General features: G+C 43.4%; 2 protein-coding genes across 25 annotated transcripts in view; one reads left to right on the top strand and one right to left on the bottom strand.

The window, feature by feature from the left end:
• Positions 1-12,420, bottom strand: part of NPAS3 (neuronal PAS domain protein 3) — a gene marked incomplete at its 5' end in the record, with an annotated part of 615,861 nt that extends 603,441 nt beyond the window's left edge. For 4 of the 7 annotated variants that reach the window (XM_083840117.1, XM_083840116.1, XM_083840115.1 and 1 more), the window contains one exon: positions 8,360-8,672. In XM_083840117.1, the coding sequence (XP_083696243.1) occupies positions 8,360-8,409 (50 nt within the window). Of the gene's footprint in view, positions 1-8,359; positions 8,673-12,265 lie in introns of those variants that run through there. The other 3 variants (XM_083840112.1, XM_083840111.1, XM_083840109.1) reach the window with 1 other exon arrangement.
• The window catches only part of LOC310901080 (uncharacterized protein), a 59,948-nt gene continuing 46,510 nt past the window's right edge, over positions 8,669-22,106 (top strand). For 3 of the 18 annotated variants that reach the window (XM_083840120.1, XM_083840123.1, XM_083840122.1), the window contains exons 1-2: positions 8,675-9,624; positions 16,059-16,155. In XM_083840120.1, coding sequence (XP_083696246.1) covers positions 8,698-9,624; positions 16,059-16,103 — 972 coding nt within the window. In that variant the 5' untranslated portion in view covers positions 8,675-8,697 and the 3' untranslated portion in view covers positions 16,104-16,155. Of the gene's footprint in view, positions 9,625-12,403; positions 12,565-12,931; positions 13,070-15,093; positions 15,434-16,058; positions 16,156-18,946; positions 22,082-22,106 lie in introns of those variants that run through there. The other 15 variants (XR_014585572.1, XR_014585573.1, XM_083840124.1 and 12 more) reach the window with 15 other exon arrangements.

Raw genomic sequence — 22,106 nt, forward strand, 5'->3', positions numbered from 1 at the left:
ATCCCAAAAAGGCTCACTGCCAGACTGTTAAATTATGAATAAGCAATGAACAAAAGAATGCAGATACGGTGGTGACAAGATAATCCAAGCAAATTTATCTATGACAAATTTCACAGGATTAACAAATTACATTTACACAGAACAATAAAAATGTGCAAAAAAAATGATGAGCCTACTTTTCCCTCACAGCATTAGAAGAAAAAAAATCGCCATTCCAATGCATGTATTTACATTTAACTTTATCTAAAGTAAGACATTTATAGCATGCTGAAGACAATCAACTAGCATTATTTCCTTTCAAGCAAATACACATACTGTGTCTATCTAACATATAACATATGCCTACACTTTACAGTATATGTGTATACAAGTCAGTGGAATATTTTTAAAGTTTTCCTCACAAGTAGTAACAAGCAGAACAAATATACAGTAATTCTAATTTTGCTTTTCAGGTGAATATTCTAATATTCTCTATCAGACAGAAGACACTTTTCCCTAGCCAATTTGTTCTTTTTTCCTATTTGAACCAAACAAATATTGTAATACATGGTAAATACTACAATAAAAAATAAGTAATGAACAGGATTTAAATACTTCTTTGCAATAGTATTGCAAAACCATTAAGCAAAATTTTTAAAAAAAAAAAAGGTCATCACTCCAAAATGTTTCCTACATGATGAAAGAATCTAAATAATGAATGTTCCTAAAGATGCCCATTCAGTATGTCAAATCATTCAGGGGAGAAAAAGAGGGAATCTGCAGTGTTTGCTACATCCTACAGACTGCTACTCCAATCTTGATAAGTGATACAAAAAAAAAAAAAAAAAAACCAGCTCTCAGAAAGCACGGAATAACAGTTTCCAAATCACAAATCCATATAAAGGCATTTTTCTTTCTGTTAACAAAGTTATAAAAGGAAAGACGGCACCTCTTAGATTCAAAATCTGAGTGTAAGTAGAGTGACTAATAAAAGGAGTAGCATATATATGTCTGAAAGATCTGGAATCTGCTGTATCTTCTCTATCCCTCCTCTCCTGTGAAGTCTGTATTTTCTGTCACCTCCATTTATTTCTTGTTGTTTGTTAACCTAAAGCAGTTGTTTAGTAAAAATAGATCTTGAATAAAAATGGGCCTTCTCAAATCTTATATATCATTTACGTATCAAATGTATGTTCTTGTTACACAGCACTCCCTACAAACAGGAAACCTCACTATTAAGGAGAACATCCAATTAATTAAGATACTTTAGTAAACTACTTGGATCCTTCAAACACTGCTACTTGAGTACCATTTATCTAGCTCATTCAGCCATTAAAAAAAATTACTGTAGTTTTGATTTTCCCCAAGAAATACAAGTTTTGTTGTACATCTGAGTAGCAGCTCAGAAAGAATGAATAAATAAAGCAGCCCAATGCATTTGTTTCTCTTTTTATGTTCATCTTCTATTTGTTACCGATCAAGAGAAAATGGTTGTTTTTTGTTGTTGTTGTTTGGGTGTTTTTTTTACAATGTAAATTTTTTTGAGAACCTCCTGTCCATACTATTAGTAATTTATGCAAAGGGAAACCAAACATGCCAATCCTACAGCTGACTATACTCAGACAAATAAAATCAACTACATTTTTTGCAGCTGTGAAGGTTGAAGGATAAGTACCCCTGGCAGCTATTCTCTTTTTAAAAGACTTTTTCCCCCTTTTTAATCCTGCTGCCAGCACTGTACAGATTCAGTCACTCAGTTCTTTCTGTTGACCTCAACCTTGACCTGTGAAGACTGCCCACTTACATTTTTTTCCCACAAAGTAACATATTCTGCCTCCCATCATCCCTGGGAAAAGACAGCTTTCTAACAAGCATTCTTCTCAAATTTGGTATGTCACACTTTAGCTAAGTGAATTACAGCCTTGGAAGGACAATTCTGAGCCACCTAAATCGTATAAGCCTAGGCTGTGAGTAAACCAACCATAAATGTGAATATGCACATGACTTTCAGACATGAAACATCAGCAAAAGAAAAACAGATGATGCCCCCCTCCCCCAGACAAAATAGAAATGTATCAGGTCTGTGCCTAAATTCAAGCAAAACTATACCCTTTAGGATTTAATCCAAACTGACTGTTCAAAGACTATTCATTACTCAATAAAATTCAGTTTAAAACAATGTATTGTGTAATGAAGCTTGTTCTAAATGCCTTTTAGAGACAAAATTCCCAGGCAAGTATTTAAAAGGGGGCTTATAGGATTTAGGTGCCCATATTTCACTGAAATGCAGTATGTGTTAGATGCCTAAATCCAATAGACTCTTCAGAAAATCCAAGCTCCAGGGACATAATTGTAGATTACATACATACATATTATTCAGACCACATCCCGTAAGTTCACTATATACATATGTAAACCTAAGATGCCTGCAGGTAATGGTACAGCACTTTTCCACTTAAATTATTTAACGTAAGTGTTGAACTTCTATTATATATCAAGCTAACAGCTAATTTTAAGTTGCAATCAAGCCATTCTCTGAAAGCACTTTATTTCAGTGGAGGTTTTGCCTGTAAAAGAAATGTAAATTCCTCTAACGAAGGCAGTGTAATCTTTGAATACGCAGTCAAAATGGGGGCTGGAATTTTATTCCTAGTACTAACATTGACATCTTCTGCCACTTCTGCTAGTTTTCAAAAATGTTTTGTAACTATCTCATCAGTAAAACATGTATAATAATGTTGACAGCCTTTTCTAAGCACACTAAGCTATATTTAAAAAAATAATAATCAACAAAAACAACAGCAAAAACAACATAGCTACAGAAATACTTAGCATTAACACTAAATTCTTCTTCAGCTGTTGTAATGACATCGGTGAGAAGTTCCCCGGAACAGACAAATGGCAAGAAATGGCCTAAGAGTGAAAGTCCAAAACACAAAACACACAAACTGTTGGGAAAATCACCTGCAACAAATCTTCAAAACTCCACTTTTGGTAATCCATTTCAAATTCTTGCTTACATATCACTCGTTCTATAATGTGACTGACTCTTGCCTGCACGCAAGATACATAACTCTCAGTATCGGGCTGCAGCAGACTGAGATCAGAATCTCCTTGAGGACTGTTCCATCTTTACTTGAGAATCTCAGGACTTTCATGTTTTATAATAATACACAGATGCTAAGTCCAATCCTCCTCCCACTAAAGTATGCTAAAGCTTGTCATTGTCGTCTCACTGAGAATAAATTCGTATCTATTGAATTATATAGTAAAAATACTTTTATCCTTACTTGTGATTCCCTGGAGTATACTTTAATTATATGGATAATTTCATTTGGGACTTTTTAAAGATTAAGGTACAACTTGAACTCAATATTTTCCCAAAACAGGGTCCAGTTCTGCCAAGTTACAGACACAAATACTATCCCACCCTTACCGTACCTTCTTTGTCCTGTGTAATAGTCTACTATAGAATACAAAATTAATGAATATTTTTACTACTCAGAATCCTGTTCAAATCAATGGCACAACACTCCTATTCATTGACTACGACTTTGTGTATTGCAAAACTACTGCTCGAGCTAGTCACAAAACAATGCTCTAGTCATATAAGACACGGCAGCAACCATTTTATTCTTACTATAGTACATCTTCTTATGCAGCAAAATGCAATGTTATTACAAATTATCCTTGCTATGCAAAGTCCTATTAAACAAAAAGTCACACACCTCATTCGCACTAATGGGACTTTGTATATTAAAAATTACATGCAGTAGGCTTGTAAATATTACACAGAAAGAAATTGAAAAAGATGCAATTATTATGAAATAAAATTTCAAAACATTTCCTCTTATGGCCATAAATCTTTGGCAGCCTCTTTCAAAAACGAAAACAAAAAGGCAAACATTAAGCATAAACAAACAAACAAAACAAAACAAATGATTGGGGGGGAAATGAAAAGTTATGGCTATGTACCTTGACATTAAAATATAAAAACAAATTTCCAGGCTGACACCCCACAGAACAAGTTCGCTTAATTCATTTTAAAATAACGTGACTAATGCTGAAATCTCATCTCACATGAGGTGCTTTTACACCTGCAAGAGTTTCCACTGACAATAATACAAAATGAATCCAATAGACTGACTGAACGTAAGGTTCACTCACATGAGATGAGATTTCAGGAAATGTCTCATAACATTAAACTTAACAACAACAACAACAAAAATGATGCTAAATTAAAATTCTGCCACTTTTGTGAAAGGGCTTCATCTTACTGACCTCACTAGGAGCAGAATCAATCCCAAAATTTTTATGAAATGATAAGAGTTAATTTTCATGTTCAGTATCAGCTATTTGAAATTCTTATCTTAGAATACATTTTCCAGTAAAGAAGGTATCATTATAAAGATAGTTTTATGAAAAAAAAAATATTTATTTAAACTATTTGTATTTTTTAGTAAGAATGCTGATGAACCTAATGCCTCAAACGTCAATTTTTCAACAACTGTTTTACATCACTCTCGCAGTAAAATTCCCATCTGGGCTGGCAACTTGTGTGCCAAGTTTCAAACAAACGTGATTTGAAACTGCCAATATGTTAGAGTCTGAAACTCCAGTGAGACATTAATAAAAGGAGACGGATGTTGACAATATATCCTGATGTTCTCTATAAAATACCTACAGTTCTGGGTGCTGGATTAATCTGTTATTGTAACTCTCTAATTATTTAAAATGTATTAATAATATAGGATTACAATACAGTATCCCTATAATGGTATAAAACAAGCTAACTAGATATAACTTGTAAGAAAAAAAAAAAAAACACAGTTGTGCTGTAAAGAATGCAGAAACAGAGCTGCAGACAAAACCTTGTTATTCGGAATCCCATTAGTTACTGAAAATATGTAATATAACTTTTGTTGATCAATACTCTCATGTAAGCTCTAAATAATGTATGATTCCAGTGGAGAAAAATGCAGCAAATCAAATATGGTGGGAGATGTTTCAAATTATGAAGAGTAGTATGACTGCTAATCCATAAATCAGAAATAGGAAAGATTGTTGTAATGTGGGAGGGCTCTATTTAATAAAGGTCATTATAACTCCTGGCTCTAGAGCTATAAGATCTAATATCCTCTCTGGTAGCTCTATGATATGCCCATGCATTACTGTTCTTGTTGACAGTCTGTTGCCTTGGAAATATTTCATTATTTCAGTTTTTCCATTTGTAGACCCTTGGCCTTGTGATATGAAGGCCACCCTATTTCATATTTTCGATTATCATTTAAGCAATCTTCTGGAGCTATTTATATAAAAGCAAGTGTTAGACAATGCATATCATCATTTATCACTGCTATGTTTAAGCTCATGCTCTAGAAAGAAATGCCAAAATAAAGGTTTTTTTTTTCTCTTTCACTTTAAACCAATAGCACTCTGATATTATGATATGCTTTACAAATCAATGCTGGCATATCATATGCATGACACTTCTGTCTATTTAATTTTCTTGGTTATATATCCACACAATTGAAAAACCCTAAACTCCTACTGTAACTGTAAAATTTGCTAACACTCATAGTTTAAAAGAAAATCAAATTATGTGTGCAACTTCTCAAACATCCTTTCAAAAATCTAAACAGGTGGAAAAGTTTCAAAACAATTCAAGTGCCTACTTGCATCAAAGACTACCACCTTTTATATTTGTTTTGTAATTATTAACCTCTTGCTGGAAAACAATAACACCGTCTACCTAAATATTGTCAAAATGAAGACTAAACAAAGACCGTACGCAAAGTTCACTCATGGGATTCTTCATCTTGAGAACTAGTTTATTGAAGTAGCAACTAAGAAAAGAGCCTGCAAAACCCCTTAAGTAACTTATATGTGCCTGCGTTTCAAGTGGCTTGACATGTACAGCTGAAAGGATGTGTACAAAACAGCTAAAATAAACAGTTACACGGAAGACTTCGGGAGCACGTTGCAGAATTTTAAAGAAAAAGAACTCGAGGGCCTGTTTATTGAAGCATTGCTGTATCTTTTCAGTAACTTTTTAAGAGAACATGTAGATTGACATTATTTCTGATACAAAAGATGTCGTCAACTCGCACGTGCGATATTTATGCCTAAACTATTCAGAGCATCATAAAGAACGGTAAGAAAGTGAACCCTAGGGGCAAAAGGCAACTGCTTGGACACTAGGCCAAGTTTGGGGCTATTAGAGTTCTAGGAATTTAGACTACTTTTTTTTCCCCTGAAATGATTACTCCTCCCACTCCCTACAGGGAAAAACTACTCCGATCCAACCTTTAAAATGACAGCATCAGAGCTGAACAAGAAGATGCTATTAAAGGGCATTAAATTAAATACAGTATATCCTCCTACAACTTCAATCAGAATTTCAGACCAAGTGTTATTTAGTTCAGCTCTCAAGTGGAGCAGAATAACAAATCGCGCACTTTGATTTACCTTCTCCGAATGCCAAATGGAGACAGGTGATAAAGAAAGCACTCATGCACAGGCTATGAAGTTTCCCCTAGAAATTAATTCTATCTTCAAGATTCCTATCTCAGAGAAATTCCCAAAATGGCACACAAATATGCTTCTGCTGGAGAGATTACTGAAGCTATCCTAGCAAATACACTTAGTACTAATATAGTGCTTTTCTCAGAAAGAAGACAGCGGAATTGTGTGTTGGGGGGGGGGACGGGACTTACTGATACAAATTGTTTTCCCAACAAAGAACTCTACAGCAGAAAAGCCTGCCGCTATAAGTGTTATTAGCACAGTAGAAATGCCCCTGCAGCCCCTGAAACGGGGAGCTTTAAAAAAACATTTATAGTTGAAGATGAGAATCTCTAAGTTATTGACTGCCGAGAATGCACTGTTTTCCCATTACATGTATCTCCAAATTCGGCTACATATCAATAGAGCCTTGTCAAAGCGCAACAGTTAATACTAATGCAGCCAACACCACCGCACTAACACTTCAGTAGCGAATATGAGATGTACGTATTCCTGATACGGGGCAGCCCACTTCCTTGGGAAAACTAACATAGCTATCTAGACAAAATCTGTGGGGTTTGGAAGCTATCCTGGAAACGCTGAACATACTGAAAAAAGAATAATAATAAAATAAAATAAAAAATAATTTAAAAAAATAAGTTTGAAATTAAGATTAAAATGAACCCAGTCCCCTACACTTTATTTTTCGTTAAATGTTTTTCAGGCTTACTTGTGCTGTGAAGTATAAACTGAGCAACACACGATCCAGCTACTTTTAAAAGCTGTCTAAATGTTAATTTTCATTTTTACGACAAGCCAGGAACCTTCCTCACCCCTTACCCTCCAGCTCCCTTCTGGCGACGAAGGGGGAAAAGAAAGAGGGGATAAAAAAATAAGAAATAGAAAGCCCACCCGACCCCCTCCGGCTGCTCTCCTTGTGGGCACGCATCTCCTGGCAGTGCAGCACCGGAGCTGCGAGGACTTTTGTAAGAACCACAAAGTAACATCACATGAACTTGTACTCCCGTTTCCTACCAGGCACTTCTAGAAAGATTCACTTTACTACAACAAATCCGCTACGGGCAATTCGTGTCAGCGGCGCCGCAGATTAATAGCGCGCGGTCTCCCCCCAACAAAAGTGCCCGGGGGCGGCCGGGGGGGGGGGCGGCCGGAGCTCATGGGGGGGGTGGGGGGCAGCGCACCCCGCTCCCGTCCCCCGCCCCCCCGCCGGGCCCCGCACGGCGCCCCCCGCCCGCCCGCGCACCGGCTCCGCTCTGCCCGCCCCGGGGGGCGCCGGCACCCGCCCGGCGGCGGCGGCGGAGGGCAAACGGGGGGGTGGGGGGGGGAGCAGCTGGCAGCGAGCCCCCCCCCCAAGCTCCGGCCTAGCCGCACTTGAACCGCACCGGCGGGGCCGCCCGGAGAGCCGGGCCTGGCGCGGCGCCCCGCCGCCCCCCCGCCGCCGCCGAGAGGGGGGGGAGCCCCGGGGGGGCCTCACGGCTCCGCGCACACACACAGACACACGCACACACACAGACACACGCACACACACAGACACACGCACACACACACACGCACGCCCGCCCGCTCGCCGTGCGGCTGCCGGAGCGGGGCTGCCCGCGCGGCTCGCCCTGTGTCCGTGTGTCTGTGTGCGTGTGCGTCCGTGTGTCGGCGCGTGTGCGCGGCGGCCGGCGGTACGCATCGGGGGGAACTCCCGGTGCCCGGCGGGGCGAGCGGCGGGGGCCGGCGGCAGGTCCCCCCACCCCGGCATGGCAGCCAGCCCGGCCCCGGCCCCGGCCCCGGCGGCGGCGGCACGGCGCGGCCCGGCGCTGCTGCGGCTGCTGCTGCTGCTGCAGGTTCAATAAAGAGAAAGTGTTACCGTTCTCGCCTGGAAGGATCCTGCTGAAAGCTTGGCTTGGTGGGCGCCATCTTCCTGCTTTTTTTTTTTTTTTTTTTTTTTCCTCCTCTCTCTCCCTTACTTTTCCCCCTCCTGATGTTGGTGTGTGTTGTGTGTCTAGCAGCAGCAGCGGCGGCAGCGATGGCCCCGGTTAGCCAGACAGGCTAAGGAAAAGTACTGAGGCCAAAGCATCGCGGGCTCCCGCTCCTCCGCGCGGTCCTGGTGCAGGTTGCTCGCTCGCTCGCTCGCTCGCTAGCGCTGCTGCAGCCGCTGCCGCCGTCCATAAGCCGAGGAGCCGGGGCCCCGCCGGCCCCAGAGACATGCCCAGCGCAGGCAGCGGCGGCCGGCGGCGGCGGCGGCGGCGGGGAGAGCGAGCCGCGGCGCAGCCCCGGCGGGCAGCCCGGCCGCTGGCATCGCCCGGCAGGTGCGGCACACACACACACACACACACGCGCACACACACACTCGCACACACACACACACGCACACCCAGACACTCGCACACCCGCACGCCGCCGCTCGCACCCCCGCGGCCGCGGCCGGGCTCCGCGGGGCGCCGGGGCACGGGGCGAGCGGGGCGGGGGCTGGGGAGGGAAGGAGGGGAGTCAGGGCTCTCCGGGCTTGACCGCCGGGAAAGTATTTCTGGGCATTTTCCAGCTTGCTTCCCCGGCTCCGCTCCCACTCTGCGTGCAGCGGACGCAGGCTCCGCTGCCGGCGCAACAACGCCACTCAGTTGCAGTTTCGCACACTTTCCTCCGCCGGAGTCTGGGCTCCGGCGGCGAAGCGGGGCCGAGGCGGGCGGGAGGACGGGGGGGGGGGGAGCTCCCCGCACAGCTCCGCGGGCGCGGAGACCCCGCGGGCTCACCCCGAGCGCGGCCGGGGCATCCCCGTGGGCTCCCGCGGGCCCGGGCGGTGGCGGTGCTCACACCGACGGGAGGGGGGGCGGCGGGTTGCCCCCGGGCCGGGCGGCAGCGGCTCCGGGCAGCCCCCTGCCAGCCCCCGAGCCCCCTCCGCGGCCGGGGTCGCCCATGGCGGGGCCGGGGGTGTGCCGGGGGGCTCGAGCCGATCGGCCGGGGAAGGGAGCAGGACTTGATGCACCGGACGTTATGAAACTAAGCCCGAAAGAAAGGAGCGGGGGAAAGAAACCGCTATCTCTTAATTGTCTCCTCCAGGACGTCGGGAAAAGCCGGGCGCGAGGAGCTTTGGGACGAGAAAGCGCTCCTCCGCGGAAAGCTTCCATCTCCAAGGTAACTTCGCGGCTCGTTCCGCCGCCGCCTTGGAAGGACAGCCTGCCGGGCCTCATCCTGCTCCCGGGGAAACCCGCCCGGGGGACGGGTCAGCCCGGCCCGTCGGGAGCATTTCTCCGCGACAAACCTTTCCGCCACACTGCCGGGGGGGGTGGGAAAGAATAAAGAGGAGGGGGGGCTGAAGGGGAGGAGGGGACGGGAGCGCGCCTGCGAGCGGGGCAGAAGTTGCCGGAGCACCTGGAAGTTGGGTGCGCGCCGGCGGCCGGGGGGGCTCCTCCCGCAGCAGGCGGCCGGGCCCCCCTAACCCTGCGGGCCCCCCTAACCCTGCTCCCGGCGCTGCGCGGAGCCCCCCGGGAGGGAAGGAGGGAGGGGGGCACAGGGGGAAGCCCCCCGCCGCCGCCGCCCGCCCCGCGTCCGCGCAGCCTCCGCCGCGCAGGTGCGCAGCCGCCGGGGGAAGCGGCGCGGGCGCAGCCGCGGCCGGGGCTCGCCTCGGGGGTGCGGGTGGAGGGCTGGCGAGAGGGGCGACCTGCAAAGTGCCACGTGCCGTTTCTGTCCGGCACGGGTCTCCTCGCCTCCAAAAAGAAGAAGGAGAAGAAGAAGAAAAAAAAAAGTTAACAGGTGTCACCTCGCTTTTTTGCAGCCACTCAAGAAGGTGGCGGCGGCCGCTGTATTTTAAGCATTTACAGAAAGCTCGAATTCAAAATCGTTCAAAGGAAAGAGCGCTGTGCTGCCTATAAGATACAGTTAATACTTGGAAGAAGTGCAAAAATGTTTCCCCTTGTTAGGTTAGTTTGCAAGACGTCCAGGCTGCTCTGGGTTCTTACCAGTCCGAGCGCTCGAGTATCTGCTAAGCAATATTTGGATTAGAGGTGTTGGGAGTTTGGGGAGAAGTGGTGCTTTCCTAACTTCTGCCTGATTACAGGCTGACATAATCAAACTATTAAAGGCGAGGTACTGAAAATTCGCATGCTGCCTTGTCTATATACTTCTGTTTAACTTAAAGTCTCCAGAGGTCTCTTTCATTTGTCTAAAAGCCAAACTGACATTTCTGACCCTTGACTTCCCCACTTCACAGACTAAACTATTGTGATTGCTGCCTGTACATCCTCGTTAAAGTGTCCGTCAGTTTCCATTGTAATTTAAATATTTTATAAGTGACAAAAATCATACCGAAACCGTGAAAAGAAATCAACTTTAATCCATTCTTTATATCTCTCACAGTCAAGTTGGTTTAGATACGAAAGATTGGTGTGCTTGCTTGAGCAAAACGAGACTCGTGCTTAGTTTCGAATGGTCCTCAGCTGACAAAGTGCTTGGGCATCATCAGGGATTATTTCAGGAGTATCAGCTTCCTATTTTTTTTTTCATTTAACAAAACCTACAAAAGTTACCAACAAACGTTTTCTGTCATGAGAATCAGATGGAAAATAGAGCTTGTGTTTTCCAAAACTGCAGGAAGCAACTCAAAGTTGCTGAACAGCAAAATTATCTGAATCTGGCCCCTCAACCAATTGTTTGAAATATTACGTTAAAACTTTCTATGATTTTGCTTTTACATTATAGAGATGTTCAGTTCGGATACTTGTGATTATATCGCATTTTCCTCAGGATTTAATTTAATGCTATGTGGGAAAGCAAGATAGTTGGGACAGTGTCATTTTTATTGCATTTAGAGAAATGTAACTGTTTTGTTCCGATTTCAGCCTACATTTATTTATCTGTTCTCTGTCAGCTACTTTTTTTTTTTTTTTTTTTTTTGAGGACTCGGCTTCGGTGCTAAGCTTATCATAGAGAAACCTACCAGAGCCAAACTTCAGGTTTTGCCTCGCAGAAGCACAAAGAAATGTCAGGTCATTAATTAAGCTTCGTGTTAGTATCAGCACGTATCGATGGATTGTTAGGGGGAATGGGGAAGGTCTTTAAACTTCATTATGACTTACTGCCAACTTTCTGCGCTTTGCTTCCTAAAGGCGCTCTCTGTGAATTTCCTGCATTTGCATTAGAATGCATTTAGGATGAAAAAATAACAGTGCTGAGTATACTTAGGGTTTCGTGCTATATTTCCCTGTAGTAACAGGTGACATGATAATACTATTAAACTACAATGTGGAATTGCAAGTGTGCAACCCCAAGTGAAAATTGTTCTCTTTCTTGGTTGAAAGCAAATTATCAATCAGCATACCTTGATCAATTATCCCCCTGGCTGCCACACACTGGGATTTGCACAAGGCATTGACATTGAGAAATTCCTCTTTAGAAAGGATGAGCGGACGGGATCCCAAACTTTGCAGCAGCCAAGCTAAGCTGCCGGGGTCTCACTTTTTTTTTTTTTTCACCGCTATTGTTGCTTTCCAGCTCATCCAAGACAAAACTAGGAGATTGTGTTTACTTCTCAGTGCATTTTAAAAGATGCTGTATTAAAAAAAATAAGGGGGGAAAAAAGAAAAGAAAAAACCCTCCCCTCCGACCAAGCTCCCCCCCCCCCAACAATCACAGAGCAAGGAGAGATTTTAAAATATATATATATATATATATAAGGGGAAGGGGGGGGGGGGGGAACAAAGAAACACAAAAGCACAAAGAAAAAGCAAGTGAGGGAGCCTCGGGAAGAGCCGCACACCCCTCTCCCCTCGGTGCTCACCGTTGTTGGTAGGAGGTGATGCCCTGGACGTTTTGCGGGTTGCCGTTGGCCGCGGCGCCGGCTCGCCCCATGCCCGGCGCCGCCGGCACCCCCCCGGCCGCCCCGCCGGCCGCCGCCGTCACCTGCACGCTGAAATCCGGGAAGATCCTGATCATCCCCGCGGCTCAGCACCCGGAGACTGTCGGCGAAGAGGTGCAGCAGCGGCGACTCTCCCTCCGGCGGCTGCAGCAGCAGAGCCAGGCACGCTGCAATCCCATTAGTGAGTGGCGGCCACTGTGAGTGAGGAAGGGCGCTTTGATGTGAGCTGCCGGGCTGAGAGCGAGAGGAGTTTGGGGGGGCTCGGGGGGGGGGGGGGGGGGGATTTCACCGAATTGCAGGCACGCAACGCGCGAGGGTTTGGGGGGGGGGAGGGGGAATATCGGAGCTACAAAAAAAAAAAAAAAAGAAAAGAAAAAGGTATGTCTAATACCACTGAAGCTGTAGATATAAGAGAAAAATCCAAGCTGAGGAGGGACGGGGAGGAGAGAGGGGGGCGCAATTACTTTAGCGGTGCAGTGAAAATGATGAGCAGCAAATGTTGCCTTTTTTCCCTCCTCCTTCCCGTCCCTCCACCCCCCACCCTCCACCCAAAATGCGAGTCTTAGAGGATTTCTCTGTCTCAATGAAGTAATAATAAAGGCGGCTGACCACAGTCTGGGCTAGCGCCAACTGCGCGGGGGGGAGGGGGAGGAATATCCCTGCTCCCAGAGTCCTGAGGAGAGGAGGAAGAGCGGAGGATTGTTGCAGCACAAGTTTTTGCTCTTGGTAACTTGCTTTTGCTTTTGCTCCCCTCCCCAGCTCCCACCCCCCCCCCGCCCCCCCTCCCCTTCCTTTCTTTCTTTCTTTTCTTTCTATGAAGGGACGGTTTTCACCAGCGAGGAAACGCGCCGCTTTTGTGCAATGGCAGAGTTTGTGCCCTATTATAGGGAGCTGACTCTCCTCCCCTCCTAGTGTGCAGCAATGTTATTGCTAGTCAAACTTGTAAGGTGTGCGCTGTGCGTGCCCGCGCCGAGCCCTGCTGCCGCTCCGACACAGCAATTACACCGCCGGGGGCTGCGCAAAACCCCGCGGCACATCCGCCCCCCCCCCGCCCCCCCCGGACCCCCCCTCCTCACGCCCCGTGCTCGCAGCGCCGAGCCCGCCGGCTCGTCCCCAGCCGCCCCCGCTCCTTTGTGCCGCTGGGGACTGCCCGCAGCCCCCCCGCATCGCGCCCGGCCGCGTTTATGTCCGTCCCCCCAACGTTGTCCTCCCCCCTTTTCTCCTCTCCCCCTCCGCCGAGCGCTCGCCCCCCCCCGGTCCCCCCACTTCTGGGCACCCCCCGCGGCCGCGCTCCGCGCCCCGTCCCGCCGCCCGGGGCGAGGACCCCTTCCCAGGGGAAGGGGGGCAGCGGGGGGGGGGGGGGGCGAACGGGGGGACCCCCTCCCGTGGGAGGGTCCCACCAAACCTCCCGGCGCTCCCGAGGGCCGGACCCGGAGCTAAAAGCTTGGCCGGGGCGGGCGCGGGGAGAGAAGCGGGCTCCCCGCCAGCGGGGCGAGGGGCCCGGGGGAGCCGGCAGCCGGTGCACCTTGCACGGGCAGCGGCCGCGCCGCCGCTTGCCTTCGGGGGAAGCCGCGGCTCCCGCAGGAGCCGCGTGGGACAGGAGGCAGAGCCTGCGTGGTGCCTGGGCGGCTGCAGCGGCGTCTCCGGGGGGAACGCACGTCCCAGGCTGCCCCGCCGCCCCAAAGGCGTTGCAAGCTTTGCTTCCGTAAATCGAAGCTGTCACCTGGTCGTCTCCCCTTTTCCCGTGCAAGCCTGTGCCTCTTGCAATCACAGCTTGGCTCCTAATCTGACGAGATCCCCTTATCTTGACTTTTCTTTCCGTTCCTGTTCCAAACCAAATTAAGACACACCAACTTTATGTTAAAACAGAGACTGCATTCAAATCCTTTGTATTAAATAGCATCTGTGTTTGCATTCTGTTTTAATACAAAATGCTTTGGATTGCAGCTAATACCAGGAGATATGAAACTGGTTAGTCCCCACATGTTGCACATAAAAAGAATTCATAATGAGCATCTGTGGGATGTGGAATGGATCCCATGAGTTAGCTGAAGACCTCATAACGTAAGAGCTGAGAAGCCTAAGTGAATTATGACTCTCTTTCCTCGCAAGTAGGATTAATTTTCTATCCCACTTATATTCATTATCTATCCTGTTTATACTATAGGGACATCAATTGTTTGAGTGTTAAATATGAAGACTTTACAGAAACGTGTAGGTTAGGTAGCTTGAAGAGAAGGGGGGGGGGGATGTTGCTTGCTAGGAAAAAACATTATTCAAATTCCATGTTTAAAGAGCAATATTAGATAAAGCTGCTTTTTTTTTTTTTAATAACCTCAAATTCTGTGCCTTTCTCTTACAACATATTTAAACTGTAAGGTTTACAAAGTACCTTCCATCTGCCTGTGGCCCTCCCAGTGATGTCAATAGAAATTTTGCATGCAGATGACGGCCCATGTATGGCCTTTAGAGAGCAGGTCAATAAATGGCTGGAGGAATAATTAAAGACTTCTGAGCTGCTCCTTTCCTTTTCCTTACAATATAGTACAAGACTGGCATGAATATAGGCTGGGCTACCACTCTAATTGGCTATGGAATAACACTGAAAGGAATTTAAATGTGGGCAGTAGCCATTTTCCAAATGATCAGTCCATTACAGTAGTTTTGTCTGTCAATGTATGGCCAGGCAGTAGAGTGGATGTAATCATGTCGAAGTCCCCATCCATTGACTGTCACTCTCTTCTCTACAGTGGCAACTCTGAGCAGATTTTCACGTAGCGAAGGGACAGCCCGGACAGAGAGCCTGCCTTTAGCCAAACTTGATTCAGCTTTGTCCCAGAAGTCATAGGTTTTCATCCATGTGAGCAAAACCAAAAACTCTCTTGCTATTCAAGATCTTTTATGACGATTGATTAGTATCTTAAAATAAGTGTTAACATAACTGAAAAAACAGTCTTCATAACAACAAGTAGCCCCATTGAGTCAGTGGAAATACTGACAAATAGTTTTGTAAGCTGTAAGACAAGCAGGATTCAAAAGGTAGGTTAGTGAATGGCTGTAGAATGCGTAAGTTCCTTCGTTCTCATAGCCCTGAAAAGATACCAAATAAAAAACATTTACTTCATACTGAAGAAAAGTCCATTTTGATTGCTCATATCTCCCCCCCCCCAATTAATCATGATAGCAAAACACAGAATTTCTGAAATTCATCTTACACCAATGAAAAAAACCATCATCAAGCTTATTCTCTGTGCCATATTAAATTGCTTGGACCCTATTCGCCACACATATCACCAGTGCTACAACATACCACAATGGATTAAAATGAATTCACTTCAGTGTGCTAGTGTGAACGAGATGAGAATCAAGCCGTATATTTTTTAATGAATTTATTTCTCATTTTGCTCAGATTGTTGACATGTTCTGGTGTCTGGGTGACATACTTTTAGTTTAAATACCATATACTCTTGTAAGGTCCGCAAGTTACTTTAGTATTGATTGAACAAAGAAATGTTTTGATACAGTACTGCTATTTCATACAACATGCTCCAGATCTTCCTCTCTTAGGTGAAAGCATAGTAAAGATAAAAATTAAAAACATATGACTGTAATATAACAACATTTAATATTTATGCTTTACATATACCTATCTATCACAATTATATATTATATCTTTATTCGCATTGTCAGTGTACTACTGTTCTTTTTTTCACAGGTGAAAAAATCTCTCTTCTCTGGAAATTCATTTCCATTTACTTAAATGGTTTGACTTTGAATTTTCATTATCTGCTGTTGGAAGGAGCCTGTGACAGGTATGAGAGAGAATGCTACAAAGCTTCATTGTATCATCTAATTTTTGCTTCACTTTAGTCAGATATCATTTAGGTAGAGAGTAAAATACTATACGTAGAACAGGATAAGATAGAACAAAACAGAACAGAAATAAAATAAAATGAAAATAGGATATATAATGAATTACAGTAGAAAAATGCCTTTATCTTGAAGTGACTTTTTTTTTCAGCTATACCGATTCCTCAGTAGTGAGAAAATTGAACTAATTTTATATAAAAGGAATATGTCATAACAGGATATGGCATTTATCTTCCTGAGATAGGGGTGACCTCATCATTCACAAGTGGCGTAGCTATGAATGAGTAATCAGCCTCCCCACCCATTAAGTGTAGATAAAGTCCACATCTTCTGTCTAAGTATTAAATATTCGATTTATTATTTTACAACGTGCCATCTCTACAAGTGTCCACTGACTGTTGCTTCAGTTGCTGCTACCAATATGTATCGTTAGTGGGAAGCAAAAGAAGCTCCTCAAAAGGACCTTGCATAATAGTGAATCAAAAGATGAGAAGTGAAAATAACAGAGGAGAAGAAAACAAAGGAAGATGGACCCGCAGGGGGAAAATATACGTGTATATATGTATGTATGTATGTAGGCAGGCAGAGCAGAGATGAGGAAACTCTCTAACTGACATATACTTTTTTGGCATCTAATATTCCAATAGTTTTATAACATACATGTAGTGAAAATATTTTTCATATTAGTACCTCACATATATCAGCTACCTCATATCTCAAGTTATATTGCTTAAGTTATTCCCAAAGAAATTTATATATGTATAATGCAAGAGAAATACATAGTTAGGAAAGAATTTCTTTTTACTATTTATCAGCAGCGCACATTAGAAAAGAGCTGCAGTTAAAAAAAATAGTTTCTTCCTAGAACTGTATTAGATAACACAATTTTCTCCTTCAAATGATGTCACGTGCTGCATTTTGTTTTCATTCCTTTGTAAAAGCAATGAGTGCAGTTTGAAGAAAATATTTGGAGTTTAATTTTAAATCAAAAAGAACTGGCTGTGCATCCGTTTATAAGAAAAAACTCTAAATAGAACATGAAGTCAGGAAAAAGACCATCTAAACTTAAATAGGAAGTGTTCAAATATTTTCCATCTTTAGAATTCCTTGACATGTACTCGGGGCTGGAAAAGCAGACGAGGGAAATGTCTTTTCTGAAAGGTTGCACTGCGAGTGAAGGGCAAGATTAAGGTAGCCCCCTCCCCCCTATATTCAAAAGAAAAGCAAGTGGAGAGTAAGATAGAAAGAAAGTGCCTGGGGAAAGTAGCATCACTATCGAAATCATAAAAGATGTATAAGGACATCAGTGGAAGAACTAGAAAAACTATTAGAAGAATGCCCTACAGGGCTATCCCAATGGCTCAGCGATTAGCACACTGCACTGCCACTGGGAAAATACAGCTAAGGTTTGAGGCTAATCTTAGGATCTCACTCATTGGTACTGGCAGCTGAGAGCCTTACGAGGATGGTGAGTCCACGGTAGAGGAGGACTGATACATAGTCTGAGTCTTCGTGCACACACCTATGTACCTACCCAGGCTCTGCTTTGACCACCAGAGCTGTTCCATGAAGGAGTATATTCCCCCCACCCTCTGTCATCAACTATCTTAATTCCCTCTCTGTGTGAAAGCAAAAGAGTACTTATGGCTTACCACAATCATAGAACCGTTTGGGTTGGAAGGGACCTTAAAGATCATCCGGTTCCAACCCCCCTGCCATGGGCAGGGACACCTCCCACCAGTCCAGGTTGCTCAAAGCCCCATCCAGCCTGGCCTTGAACACCTCCAGGGATGGGGCATCCACAGCTTCTCTGAGTAACCTGCTCCAGTGCCTCACCACCCTCATAGGAAATAGTTTCCTCCTAACATCTAATCCAAACCTACACCCTTTTAGTTTAAAGCCATTCCCCCGTTCTACCACTCCACCCCCTGGCAAAGAGTCCCTCTCACCTTTAAGACCCTGGAAGGTCACTGTATGGTCTCCCTGGAGCCTTCTCTTCTCCAAGCTGAAAAACCCCAACTCCCTCAACTTGTCTTCACAGAAGAGGTGCTCTAGCCCCATGATCATCCTTGTAATGACCAAGGACAGCTAATTTTCCAAAGCTAGAACACTGGTACTAATGTAAATTTCTCCTATATTGTATCCTTCGCGCTGGCCCCAAATTTTACTGAATTAGTTCTCTCTTAGCACCGGAAGTTTCATGCAGTGTTGATCCCCCACAAACTTTCTGTCAGGTCCAGCAGAAAGTGGAGGGACAGACAGCTAGTTTTTCCAGACTCTACCTTTCTGCAGGGGGCATGTAATCCGCGGCATTCCTCCAGGCAGTTTTAGCACCCATGTATCCATTTCCCTCATCTTCAAGATCAGTGTTAGTCTTCCAAAGTAGAGTAATCTGCCACTTTGTTGGCATCAAATTGGGGTCATGGAGACCACAGCTAAATTGTGCTGCTTGCACCTCCACAAAAACCTGATTCATTCCACACAGTCTGATAAGAAGCTTAATTCAAGAAAGTTGAAAAAACAAATCATAGAGATATTTCCTTTTTTTTTTTTTTCTTTTTTTTATTATCTACAGGGCATCTACTAGCATCTTATCCTATGCCCTCACCACATTCAGAGTTTTGGTCCAGTAATTCCCTTTAGTCCTATTTGTCCATAAAATAAATAAAATTTATAAGGGACGCAGGAATAGTCAACTCAAATTCCTTTTTATTTATCTTTCTTTCTTTCCAGCCCATGTCAGTGTTCCTGAACCAAGATAATTTTCAGAAGCAGCTATCAGTGTTTCCTGGAAATATAGTAAGAAGATGCAGCTTAAGGTTTTTGACTCCCGGACAACCTTTTCTACATGTCCTACTTCTAATTCAGAAGGAGCAGAAGTCAAACATTCTATTTCTCTTAATTCCTTTTTGATGAACAAATCCCAGTCAATTACACATACAGAGGAAAAAAAAAAAAGCACTGAGCTTTCTCTCAGAGTGCTTTCAGACAAGCCTGCTATAGTACAGGGTAGCCTCTTCTCCTTTAGCTACTAACAGCACTTTGCTGATTCATTCAGCAGTGAACATGAAACAAAAATTCACAAGACCATGCATACCCATTTCCTTCCTTATTTTCCAGGTTGGAAGTCCCAGCCAGCACTAAAACCAACACCGTAATAAGTGTGGTTCTCTTAGCAGCAAAGCAGTATCCAGCACAGTTTAAGGCTGTGCTAGATCCTTAAAGCCAAGCTTCTCCAAAGTTTTCTACTTTATAGTAACAGTATTATTTTTTCGTTCACCTAATACAACAGTGTTTCTGCATAGCATGGTCCCAGGTGGGCAGCCACACAAATCTGGGACTCTCCAAGCAGTTTCTGAAACATTAATTATATATGACAGTCAGAAATAAATACTTTGATCAGTGATCTTAGTGTTTGTTTGTTCATTTTTTCAAAAAGAATCAACGTTTCTAAGAAAATGTGTGCCAGAGACCTGAATGCAGACTAGCCTCTGAAAATATACCCTTGTCTAGGTACAGGAATCTCTAAGAGGGTACCATTCTTATTTATAGTTACTATTCTGCAGTTTCAGTTCTTACTGTTCAGCTGATTGTCCAAATTCCTTCCTGCCTTCTTTTCTTAATCAAGAAATTCAAGTATTGAGCATACTTTCAGGAGACCTTCAAAGTTTAAACATCTCAAATCTCATTCCTTCCATTTCAGACTTCTCTTGGGTTAAAACCAAGCAAGCCAGCCTTTCTGTAGCAGTTATGCATGGTCTATCAGAAACCTTAGAGAGAGAGCTTTATTCCCTTCAAAGTTACACCTTCATCCACAGTATTTGCACTTCAGTCATTACTATCCATACAATTGCAACCACTGAGAAGAACAGAATAAAGCACTTAACCAAGTACCCTTGCTTTTCACTCTTCAGACTTGGGGTTTTCATTTCGACAAAAAAGGAAAGTGATCAGAGATAATTTTAGTCCATTTTGACAGGTAGGGTAGCTCAGAGACCAGTAATAAATTCTGCCAAATTCAAAACATGATGAACTTTAAGCGTCAGTTTCTTTTGTGTTTTGTTTGGTATTATTTTTTATTTGGTAATAAGTCTATTCACAACTTAAAAGTATACCTTTACTTATCAGAAAGTGGTTTGGACAGTAATTTCTGTTTGAATAAAATTGATGTCTTGATTGTATTCACCAGAATCATCCCCCAAAAAGCTCCTTAACATTTTTCTCTTGCATTTTTCACTTTTCACTGTTAGATATTTTTCCACTGTTAGCAACATAGGGGATGAAGAACTTCTGGACTCTGAAGGAAGTTGCCTACTCATCAGTATAATCTTTTTTAAAATGTTATGGAATTTAACCATTGTTCTCTGGTTACTCTTTTAAAGCAATATATCTTTAGCTGTAGTGCATATAACATGGGTAGACATGAATATACTTAAGAAAATTATAACTTCTTAGTTCAAAATCCATTGGGTAGGCTTTATTGTACATTTCTTGTTTTTATTGTAAGACTGTTACTCATTTGTCTTTATTCGACATCCAGTAATGTCTGTATTTGCTTTATCTTAAAAAAAAAAAAAAAAAGACATTTACTAGCCTCTCGATGGTATTGGTGAGTGAAAGTTAGCACTTGCTAAGGGTGTCACCTTTCATGTCTCCATAGCAGTGGACCTTATTCAGAAGAAAAAGCAAGAGAACCCCTTCAGCCAAATTATTATTTCTTCTGACATGGGTCTTTTATTCCAGGGAAAACCTCCTACAGGTTTTCAGGTTTATTTCATTTGATATAGATTTTACCTTTTCACTTTGGAAAAAGAACTATCAGAGTTCATATAAGTAGATGTTATAAAAATAGCAACAATATCTGCACAATGAAAGAGTTTTAGTTGCAACTTCTCAATTTCTGCAACAATTTTCTGGACAAATGGTTTTGTTTCAAAGCATGTAGTATCATGGGAAGTTTCATCATTAGTAATAACAGTAAAAATACTTCATTTAACTGGAATAAAAATCAAGATTTCTCCCTAAAATAATTAAATCATATGCAGATAAGAACTATCATAAGGGTACACATAAAGGTACAATTCAGAAACCCAGGGGGGAATAGCCAGACCAGATAGCAGTAGTTCTTCAAAATCTCAAATTCAATAACTGAATTAATTAAAAACAGTTTATTTTGTCTTGAAAAATGTTGTTAACAGTCCATGGTATTTTCTGGTATCAATTCAATAACTTATTTTCTATATCTGGTCTTTCACTGTATGTCAAAGTACAACTCCATTTATCTACAATATACTGTAATCAATTATTGTTTCTGAAGGTGAACTTTTGATTCTAGTGAGTTTTACTGAACTCTTTTGAGCTTATGCAGAAATACAAGGGGTGAAGATCTGCATAATTAGGAAGACTCTATATGCAAAAGAATCTTGAATTAATAAAATGACTAAAGATGAATGTATCAAACACCTGAAGTAGAAAAAAACAAGGTTAAATTTTTTCTTGAATTCAATGTACATCCTACACTTTTATGGTATACATTAATACATGCACTTCAAAGTTTGCCTACCTGAAGATAGAAAGAGGAACTATTCAGCTTAAACAGTAGTAAAATTGTTAGCTTTCAGAATTCTCTTATTATGGGTTCCTACTATTTTATTAGCATTTTTTTTTTTTTTAATTTGCTTTTTAAGTGTGGGAGAGTCCATGGGTGGGAATAATCTAAAATTACTTAACTTTTTAATGTCTAAGATCTTCAAACCTATTGTTATAAGACATTGTGTTTGACATTGCAAATTGTTTTCCTTTCACTTATAAGTCCTACTATCTGTAATAAACTGTGTGCATAGTTTCATATGGTGCTAGTGGAATACACATGGCTGGAATTAAATTCTAGAGT

The sequence above is a fragment of the Anser anser genome (genome assembly GCF_964211835.1).
Source record: "Anser anser genome assembly, chromosome: 5".
Classification (NCBI taxonomy): domain Eukaryota; kingdom Metazoa; phylum Chordata; class Aves; order Anseriformes; family Anatidae; genus Anser; species Anser anser.